Source organism: Melanostigma gelatinosum (assembly GCF_949748355.1).
Source record: "Melanostigma gelatinosum genome assembly, chromosome: 19".
Classification (NCBI taxonomy): Eukaryota; Metazoa; Chordata; class Actinopteri; order Perciformes; family Zoarcidae; genus Melanostigma; species Melanostigma gelatinosum.
Window position 1 is genome coordinate 17,709,987 of NC_136652.1, and position 11,246 is coordinate 17,721,232.

At 44.7% G+C, this 11,246-nt stretch overlaps 1 protein-coding gene across 5 annotated transcripts in view; it reads left to right on the forward strand.

Moving 5' to 3' along the window:
• The window catches only part of akap7 (A-kinase anchoring protein 7), a 30,821-nt gene that overhangs the window by 12,233 nt on the left and 7,342 nt on the right, over positions 1-11,246 (forward strand). For 4 of the 5 annotated variants that reach the window (XM_079291011.1, XM_079291008.1, XM_079291009.1 and 1 more), the window contains one exon: positions 3,364-3,432. The exons of the other annotated variant lie outside the window; for it this stretch is intronic. In XM_079291011.1, coding sequence (XP_079147137.1) covers positions 3,364-3,432 — 69 coding nt within the window. The remainder of the gene's footprint in view (positions 1-3,363; positions 3,433-11,246) is intronic. 5 annotated transcript variants of the gene reach the window in all.

Below are 11,246 nucleotides of genomic sequence, written 5' to 3' on the forward strand. Positions count from 1 at the left end.
TAAACAGCAGTGATCAGAGTCCTCTTTCAGCAGGAAGTACAACATCTTTCGGATGCATTGGGACAGAACTTGCATACCTGCATCTTAAACCACAGAGGCGTGACAGAAGTGTGTTTGATGATGGCAGCACAGCGTTTTAACACGCTTGAGCCGGACGTCATTTCATAGCTTCAAAAGAAAATACCGGTACTCTTCAAGGGGAAGAAATATTAACGGTAATTTAACAGGCATAGAGCTATTTTTATACATAGAAGTCTGTGTCAGAGTAATTGAGTGAAAAATAACCTAAATGTCAACGAGCAGTTGGAAACAGACTGCAAAGCCTCCGTCACTGGCATGAACATCTGCTGCACTAATGCGGTTGATTCAGCTAATTTAGAATCATCTATGCACAGCTTGTTTGGGTTGGCTGGTTAATAAGCCACTCAAAATACATAACACTGCCAAAGTTACTCGTTTAGTTTTTTTAAATGATATGTTTACAAGGGTACCAATGGGGCGATTCATACAACAATCCCAAGTCGGGAAACCACGTTCCCGTCTTTCCCATTCTGACGGTGACTTCGCAGATAGGAGGATGGAAGGAAGAGTGAGAGAGATTGAAGAGGATAGAGCGTGGATTCAGTGAGATTAAACACAAATGATGAATGAGTATGGGGAGAGGAGAATAGGCTGGCAGTAGAATTAAACAGACCGACTAGATGAGACGAGCAGATAGGATGGCCAGACAACCGGCGAGAGAACATTGAGAGTCTGATTGAAGGCGACGTTAAACAGACGAGGGAGTTGAGGTCTGATATTGAAGGGAGGCCGACGTGGGTCACGGCAGACTGAGGAAGATTGGATGAAGGTTTAGAAAGGAAGAACGGCCCCTCAGGTCATGACAATAAACCCACCACAATAAAACTAGAAGTACAACAAATATAAAAAAACAAATCCTAAAATGATCATTGTGCACAGTTTTCTGACTCAAATCCAATTAGAGGCTGTGTAAATATCGCAAACAGTCTCGAGATTGTGGTAGAAATGCGAACCCACAGCGGTCGTAACGGAGAAACCCCACAGATTCGGAGGAGCTTTAACGACCCGAACAGCCGGGATGAGCAAACATTGGTGGAGCATCAGTTCAACTCAATAAACCAGTAAACGGCAAAAGCAAAGCCGCGTGTGTGTGTGTGTATGTGTGTGTGTGTGTGAGAGACGTGTTCAGTTTAGCAAACAGGCTTTTAATGATAATAAAGCTACAGCTATAACAAAAATAAGACAGTTATTTAAGTTGTCCGGATACTTTAATGGCTAACATTAGGACCAATTCATAATTCTTCTATCTTGTATAATTTGTATGATGTAAAATGGGCCTCCTACTGTTGGCCAGAGAAGAGCAGTTCACACTATATAGAAGATTTTCTAAAGCTTTAACACAAGTGTGGTTTAACACACGTTACTGGCACTCAGAAGGACGTTCGGTGTGTATGTGGTGATGATGGATGGACAGACGAGCTGTGGTTTGATTTGTGTACATTTGGAAGACATGAAGACATGACCAGGTGTTGATACCTGCACTAAATAAATATCTTACGTCGTAAAAGTAGACTGTGACTGTTTGGCTACATTGGTTTAATTGTCTTGTAGAAATGCTCCACACAGTCTTAACATTATTCCCAACACACTCACGTGGTGCTTGTTTTTGTGCTCCCACGTCCTGCCGTGTGCATCCCTTGCTGTTGTTTTGTATGTGCATGTATAAGTATTACAATAAACGGTGAGGCATACTGTCACCGGAGCAGACTGAAGGCCCTGTTATCTGCAACATGCAGCTGGCGGTCTTGTGCTCTCTGTGTGCATAACCTGTCCTGTGACTGAGTACTATGAGTTCACCTTCAGCCGAACAAAGTCAACACTGTTGCAGTGCTCGCTCTCTCTTTCTCCCTCTCTCTCTTTCTCAAGGCCTTTTATGAAAGTGTGCTCATTGGTCGACTCTACTGGGTTGATTAGTGTTTTGTGATTAAACGTGCAGGAAACAAACGTGCACTGAAGTTAAAATGTCCACAAATGACATGTTAGTTATGAAAGCGCTACTTGGTTCTGATTAATGTGTTTTGGATCATGAATATAAGCTGATTGTTTTACTCAAGGATTCTGGGGAAGGTTGATGTCGAGGAGGTGTGAACCTTCCAGTAGAAGATGAGTGTCGCTCATCACCTTCTACCCGCATCCTCATCCACACAGTACGACACTCTGAAACAAACAAAACGGACTACATTTATCAGCTGGTCCTGATATAAGTAGATCTTTATTTTATAAAGTGAATCATTGGGGAAGAAAATCATACTTTTAATACGACCGCAAACTACTTCTTCTACAAAAGGCTCGTGCGAATTAATTTATGACGAGTTATTCTCGTACATTTGACATATTGACCGATCCAGGTGAGTTCAGGTGCGTGCGTCTTCTCCAGAATGTGAATGGGAAACTGAGTTGTAAAGAGCTGCTTTTTGAAAGTAACTTGACGAATTTCATTGAATTAATTGGACTTATAAATGAAGTATTTTAACAGCAGAATACTTTCCCCTCACAAACAGCAGCTATTGCTATCTTTTTGTAAATCGATTCGATCTCACAGCCTGATGGTCTCTGTTGACTCTCAGTTCTCGCATCATAACTCCATTTCAGCGATAGCAGAGAAATGGATGAAGCTCAGCGTCACTTCTCTGCTGTTAATGAAGCTTTCAATCAGCGCGAGCAGCTCGTGCTGCCAGACTAAACCCAGCTCTGACTGCGAGCGCTCGTTTGAGGCCGTTACATCACAGTGAAGAGCTGAGCTGAGAGAGAGAGAGAGAGAAGGAAAGTCGGCCTTTGTAGGCACCACAACATGTATTACATAAAAATGTTACTTTCACTATGCAAATAACCAGGCGATGCTGCCAACGTGGCGCTGCGGGATAAAGCCTCGATTGAGGTATGCTGATGAGAATGAGGGAAAACTGCTGCTGACCAGTCAGTTATTGTCGGTTAGTGTATGGCTGCACAGAAACACTGAATTATTCACCGTTTACTCGTCACACTTTGCTGCTCCTGTGTGTTAACAAAGTGTGATGAGGAATGTCTGACGTGCAGCATGATTACACCAAACAAGGATTCATGAATGAATGCTGTCACTCTTACTCTGAACCTCATGTTGGGCTTGGGAATCCCGTATTTTAGGGGGTCAAAGGCAAGACTAGATTTAGCTTACAAGCTAACTAGATGAGCTATCAATAGATAATAGAGAAAACTATCATGTTAATGCACTTCAAATAGTCAAAGAATAATAAGAAATATCTCAAAATAGCATTTTTTTTCTGTCATTTTCTTTATTTTCAGGCTTTGACAGCAAACTCAGAAGTCAAGAAGCACTCTCGCGTGGTGAGAAGACTATTCCTCATTATGCCAGTGAGTAAAAACACAACCAGAGCTCATTCAAGGCAGGTGGGATTTAAAGACGATATCAGCCTGAACCACCCCAACACCGTCCGGTCAGGCTCGGTGAGGTTCAGGATGTGAATACCACGCTGCAGTATCTATTATTCATTACATTTGCAGCATTTCTCGACTGCACCGCACAAGACAACTAAATAACACGAGACCTACTGAATCTAATATAAGGAATTAAAAAAATAAATGTTTGTCCGCCACAAAAGAACATTACGGGTCTCAAACGGGTCACAAAGATACAAGCAGCAGGCAGCAGCTGCCGGCTTTATTCTACAACCAAGCTAGGATAACAAGGGGACGGTGGAGCCTGGAGCCCCCCCCCCCTCCCCCTCTATACACACACACACACAGTAGTGTCCGCTGTCTCTTCATATAAACTGCTGCCTTTTCCGCTTCCACACACACTTGCTACACTGGTGAGCATGCTCACTGTGTCTCCGTCTTAAATATTTACTGAAGCTAGCGCACACAACACGCCCCTCCTACTCTGTCCCCTTTCAGCACCACACACAAAATGCACAAACATTTTCTATTTCATACATACCCCTCCTCTGCTTTCTCCACTTCAAACACGCCAACAAATTACTCTTTTTCTCTCTCTCTCTCTCGCTCTCTCGCTCTCTCTCGCTCTCTCTCGCTCTCTCTCTGAGACACACACACACACCCCTCCTCCCAGTGCCAGTGCAAAGTAGAGCAAGGAGCCACTCGTTTCATTTTTTCCTCGTCTGCTGACTTGCTCGGTCTTCTTCGGGCTTGCACGGAGGCAAAGGGAGGTTTTTTTTTGGTTTTTTTTGGTTGCCTCCATCCTCACCGAGTCAGTTTGTCCTTCGAGGAGGGTGGAGGGGGAGAAAGAGTGACACAGACGGGGAGATAAAGAGTCTTTGGGGGGGAGAAAGAGGGGGACACAGAGGGGGAAAAAGAGGGGAAGAGGAGGTGAAGGGGAAGGAGGCGCCATGGGTCAACTGTGCTGCTTCCCGTTCTCCCAAGCGGAGGATAAAATCAGTAAGTGTCTCCTGTCACCATGCGTGGGTGGGTTGCATTGTTGGACAAACCAATTGGATTGATGCACTCTGTGGTGCTGTCTGTGGAGAGGGACTGCATGCATGCAGCGTGGGAATATACACTGTGTGAGTGTGTGTGTCGCTTTGTGTCCGCTGCCCGTGTGTGTGTGTGTGCGTCCATGATGGTCTGTGACCTACAGATGGACAAGGAGTGTTCGTGTGAGAGAGGGTGACCATGCACTTCTCTTTGTGTGCGGTCGAGTGCCGCATACGTGTGTGTTTGTAAAGCGGCGGTCGTATTCCAGCTGTGGAAGTCGCCTCTCGTTTCTGAGTTGCTCTGGCCGGCTTATGAAGCACGAGCTTCTGCAACGAGACCAATTAGTTGCCTTGTTAAGTTTACTGAAAATATCTGGTGTCAGCGCTAAACTTAAAATATGTTCTTTAAGCTGATACAAATTAGCCTCCAGGTAACACACACTTAAAGGTGCTCTTTGCTCTTTCCACATAAATCGCTCGTAAAGCCAATTGTTGACCAGCTTTTCTTCCTCGCTGCCTTTTGTTGATGTATTTCTTCGCTTCTTTGCGTGTCGCATGGTGCCGATCAGCAGGGTAGCGTGACACTGTTGACAGGTTGTGAATTGCATTCCCGTGTACATGTACCTCTGTGTGTGCATGATGCAGACACAGCTGTAGTGCTGATAGTGGTCAAGAACTTTAAAGCATCGGTGGCTTTTAAAGGTGCTCCGTTCTAAATTCTGAGCATATCTATTGGCTCCACATGGCCCTCAACATGGCGATTGGCTGTTAAGACATCTGACATCTAAAATCTGTGAATAAGCTAATTATCTTTTCTTCGACACAAGATGTCTCCTACTTTACTGATAAGGCCTTTCTCAGTGTTTGCATTTCTTTGTTGGATGATTAACTTCCAAAATCCTGCTCGTGCGAACACATCTCAAACTCATCTTTAATGTGAGCGCCGAGAAACTCTCCTCCTTCAACAGATGAATGTGAAAACCACCGTCTAGTGTGACGCTCAAAGCGACACACACATTTGAGCGGAGGGCGTCTTCAAAGTGACTCTCGCGGGGTCGCCTCGCCGCTCTGCTTTGGTACATAACCGTGAGGCACAGATCAGCCAGATATCGCCTCGTGTTGTTTGAGCACTGATTGTTATCGAACACTTGTGACACTATATCGTGTGGTCGGTGAAAGGGAAATTAAAATGGATAAATACAAGACCAGAGTAAGGGCGATGTACATCTCCCACAAGATGTGACGGCGAGGGCGATAACTTGCGGCTCCGCTTCAGCTCACATGGAATAAAACGAGCTCCAGAGGATAATTACCGCCGCAGCTCGTGGTTTAAATACAGCGTTTAGACGCTCGTTGTTCTGGAGCAGCTGAAGTCTGCAGTCATTACTTACTACTTTGATAATATCGTGAAGAAAATATAAAAAATATCCAACCTCTCGTTTTCTTTGCATCCCTACATGTGACATTTTAATAATGATCATCGCTCGCTAAATCTGCTGTTCGGGACGGCTTCTTGTTATGTCTGGGGGAGTAAATTGGATTAGTTGCGTGTCCCAGTTTTCATTCGAGTGCAAGAAATTTATCAACCAATAAAACAAATCTGCAACTGCCAGGACACTGTTTTTTATTTTGAATCAAACTAAATACGTTGTCCAATCATTTTCCTGTAAATTAAAGGTAGAAACGTACAGTTTCTTCATATTCTTACTGCTGCTACCCTGTTGGTTGGATTAATGATTAAACAGGGAGACAGTGTACATTGTGTGTGTTTACGGGCTGTCAACAAGACCTCCATCGTGCTGATCCTCCGGTCATAAACGCAGACTTTGACACCTGAGTAAAGGGGGTAAAGACTGAAATATTAAACTGGGCTACACGTTGCTTTGTGCACTCTCTTCCTGCTTCTCTTCCTCCCTCCTGTGTTTTCCCCCATGTGTTCTCCTCTCGCTCTCTCCTTTCTAGCTTTCTCTCTCTCTCACCGCTTGCAGCTGCATTGCTATAAACAGTCAGGCCACTGTGCCCTGCTTCTAAGCGGAGGGAGAGATGGAGGGAGAAGGGGGGAAAGAGTGATGCAGGGAATGAAGGCTAATGAGGGGAAAGGTGGGAATGAACTTTAAGCTAAATGATGATATTGAGTGTGTGTGTGTGTGTGTGTGTGTGTGTGTGTGTGTGTGTGTGTGTGTGTGTGTGTGTGTGTGTGTGTGTGTGTGTGTGTGTGTGTGTGTGTGTGTGTGTGTGTGTGTGTGTGTGTGTGTTTGTAGGTCAGCTTCTCCCCTCGTGAGCACAGCAAGAGGTGTGTGTGTGAATTTAACCGTGACCAATATGACAAGGTGTCGCACAGTGGTGTTAGCGGTCGCTGCAGAGCAACACACTCATGCACAGTACCTGTCACAGTCGGGGACTTGATGTGCACGCACACAAACATAAATGCGCGCTGAATTGTTTTCTTAGTGTGAAACACATTTAGCTTATATTACAAGAAATGCAGGCAATCAAATATATTTGCAAAGCATTGCAGAGCGTTTGTGTACTCTGAGGATATTAGAGCTGTATGCTGAACTCATGACCACAGAGTTACGGTCACTCTGCTGCCACATAATGGTACACAGATGATCTGTTGATTTGTTCATCTGTCGTTTAGATTTGGTTGCAATGTATAGATTATAGTACAATTTACTGTACGTTTGACTTTATTGTCACTATAACAAAGGTTATAATAACTTCATGGACAGTTGTAGGAAAACGGTAGAAAGGTGTCTGCTAGAAAACCAATTCATCGTACAACTCTGAAATCTCAAGGTGATGTTGCCAGATATCTTTTGTTGGCCAATCCAAAGATAAAGCAATTCAAAATGATACAAGACGCGTAAAAAGCAACATATCTTCACATTATAGGAGCTGAAACCAGAGAATGTTTGCATGTTCAAACAGTTTTAATGATTCATGTAATATGATTATTGTGTTTGATCGTGAAGCTGCGTAAACGATCCGGTAACTCATCGTGCTGATGTCATGGACAGTTCGCTCTGCTGCTCTTTGTGATATTTCTAAACAGGTGTACGCCGCTCCTCTCGTGGTGTTGGTTCGGTTCGTAACCTTTATTCTCGCTCTTATCGGCGTGTGTTTTGCCCTTCTTATAACAAGTCAGATGAAGGCAGCTTTGTCCCTCGCAGAGAGACGCAGCTTGCAATAAGCCAATGAAGGGAAGGTGCCACTAACGGTATGTAGCAACAGAACAGGAACAAGCTTCACCAGACGGGAGGCTTTTCTTTTGTTTTTCCTTTTAGCTGTCGGGGGGGGAAAAAATAGAAACTGTGTGAGCGAGAGAGAGAGAGCGAGCGAGAGAGAGAGAGCGAGAGAGAGAGCGAGAGAGCGAGAGAGAGAGAGAGAGAGAGAGAGAGCGAGAGCGAGAGAGAGCACATAGAAAGATGAGGAGGGAGCAGAGCGAGGGGAAGAGATGCATGCAGCTTAATCCTTCCTGACTGTTTTCTTCCTTCATTCCGGTGTCTCACTGTGTTGATTATTCCTCGTTCCTTTACCACATCTCTGTTTCTAAGAAATATAAAAGAAAAAACACAGAAATATCCACATTCTTTGTGTCTGACAGCCAGCTCGAGCTCAGTGAGCTGAGTCTCTGAGCAGGAAAAGGCCAAACCTGAATGCGGTCCGACTGTCGGGTCCTGACACAGAGGAGGGGAGCCACAGCTGGCTTTAAATTACGCCGCTAATGCCTTGAAGCGTGTCCGGGGGGGAACAAGGGGCTCAGGTTTTGTTGTGCTGAGACAAATAGAAACAGCTTGGCGTCTTCTTTTTCTTTTCAAGGTCGAATCAATAAGCAACATCTTCAATGCTTCGTCTCCCGACTGTTTGATTGTGCCGAGGTCGGACTCGGTCACAGCCAGCGTCTCTGCTCGACATGTTTCAGAATGAGGCCGGATGCAGCTGGAGCTCTTTTATACAGCTATCCAGCACATGATGAAGCTGCAGTAGGTAGCATTTATGTTTTGTAAGTAATAATAAACCAGTTTGGTGCCTGAGACGAGGCGTGGACACGGGGGGGCCATCACATGTCGTCGCAGCGGGGCTGATGGAGCCCAGTCATGCCTTGTTATGCTCCTGTACGTTATCTAACACACTAGGTTGTGACTCAAGAGGACTCCACAGGCCACACACCTGTCCAGCTGCACAGCTTTAATGTCTGCGTCCACTTTCACACCTCTGATAAGAGAGCCAGTGCCACACTTAACAATACAATAAATGCGTAAATGATATTTTCTGACACAGGTTTTTTCAGTTTTGCCGTCTTATTCTTCACATTTGGTACGTTGCTGTGTCTTTTTGACACTCCCTCTGTCCGTGCGATATCAGGTGGCTCGTCACTCTTCAAAGTCATTCGATGGGGACGATGAAGCTGTGAGGAGGGACGAAGGCTTCATGTGACGCATCATGAAGAGCTTTGATGGTGTTCGTCTCGAGTGAGGAATATATCGGCCGTGAAATTGTCGATCAAGTGCGCTGGTGAAGAGGAACAGACTCGCACACTTCTGGGCGCCGACACCCAGAGTGCCATTGTTCTGGCACACAGAAGAGATTGTCAGAAATGCAATTATTTGAGTCTGTTGTAATGCAGACTCATCACGCCAAGTTTTAGGGAACGTTGTAGAAAAATGAGTGGATTACAGAGCTGCAGAATCGGCTACTCGGGTTCAGCTCAGGTTTATTGATCCTACCTCGAGCCAAATGTTTAATTAACCGGATTATTCTCCATTTAGGTTACTTCTTAGCGCAACAATATCCTGACGTCATTTGGCATTTAGGTGCATCTGTGTTTGCTTTGAAACGGCACATACTTCTCTGATCAACCCAAAGCAGCCTTCCTGGCATTCAGGGCTGTGCTCCTCTGTTTTTCTGATCTCCATGTGGTTGGTTTCATGAGTAATAATTCATAAAGAGCTCTCCCTTAGTCACCCTGTAGCCTGAATATGAGCTATCTATGTATACAGTGTGCAGCCCAGCTCAACCCATTTATATTCAGTCTGTGACTCGTGACTGAGAGTCTCTGGTATTTCCTCAGGAAACCACTTCACCATCAGTACTCTTTACACCCCCCCCCCTCTACATACCCCACTGTCCTTTTCTTTAACTTTTTTCCGAGGCCTGTCCTTCCCCCATTGCTTCTGCTCATCAACCCTGCCTCTCTGTCCTCAAAAACACTGTCTCTCCTATTTTTTTTATTAATTTTCCATCTCTGCGTCCAGCCTCCATTAAAGAGATCTCCATGTTGTGCACAGACGCCTTCCTCTTCCTCTTCCTCACATCACATACTGTGGTGTGGTCCATCTCCTCCTCTTTGCTCCAGATTCTTCTCCTCCTTTTCATCTGCCCTTTTCCCTCTCTTATGCTCTGTCCTCGTCCTCTTCCCAGATACGCTGCGATAGAGTTTTAAGGGAATCGGTTCATTTTAGAGCGAGAGGAAATGAGTCATAGCAGCAGATTATTAGGCTGGATGTAAACATAACCAGTTAGGCTGCTGTGTCCACTGACTTTGATTCAAGTCTTTAATGGGATTATTATGGCTCCTTTTGATGCTGCATGTAGATGTGAAGTGCTTGCTAGATTCCTCGGCATCAACAGAGGAGTTACCTCAGCTGGAACCGAACATTGTAAAGTGCTCCCACCATCACGGTACAAAGTATTGAAAGCGGCTGGCTGAGATTTTTGGCAGACTACAGCAGAATGTCGGCTCTGCTCCAACCAGGAAGTGGACTCTATTAGTTATCTGGAGAAAGACAAATGCGTGCGTAAGGGAGTTTGAAGTAATGGTGTTCAAAGGTTCTTCCATAGCACGACATGAATCACAGCGGCGCAGCGCTCGGGAGAAGAGAGCCGAGTAAAGCAGAGCGGTGACGCTGGGAATGAAATGAAACGACAAAGCAGACGCTCGGTAGTTGTCGCTTCACGTTGTACAGTCTCGCTGCTCGCTGACAGAGCAATCATGTTCCCTAATGCAGCTTCTGTACACCGACGACCTTTACAACCTTTTTTGGCAAAAAAAGACAAAGACAGAGGAAGCAAGGTGGGGAACAAAAGGAACAAAGTGGAAGCAGAAAATAAGTCCACAGCTCTGGTGGATGAGCTAAATGCTAATATCAGCATGTTAAAACTTTTTGTTTCCCTGCTATTTAAAATATAAACAGGGCTAAGAGTCCACTGTGCTAACGTCAGCATGCTAACATGGTGACTTAGAGCAGGTGTGACATTTACCATGTTTACAGTCTCAGTTTAACATTTGTTAATTAGCACGAAACAGAAAGTACAGCTAAGACGAATGGCAACGTCATTTGGTTTGCAGCATTTAGGAATAAATAGTTTTTTGACGTTTGATTAACAATGAACTTAATTGTGAAGCATCAGGGTCTTTGTTCTGTTTAATATCATCGTACATTGAATGTCTTTGGTGAGTCTGAGTTGGACTTTTTTGGCACATTTTGTGATGTTTTATAGACCAAAAAAACAATTGATAATTGAAGGAAATACTCGGTAGATTGCACAATAAAGACAGTGATCGTTAGTTGCAGCAGGAGACGGTATGCTGTTGTTGTTGGACAGAAGACGGCATATCCGGGACTGATCTCGTTTCCCACAATAGGTTTAACCAGATTCTACTAATTGGCTTGGTTTGGCACCATATGGGCGATGTATGAATTACCCCCGGAGACCGACTTCAATTGAATG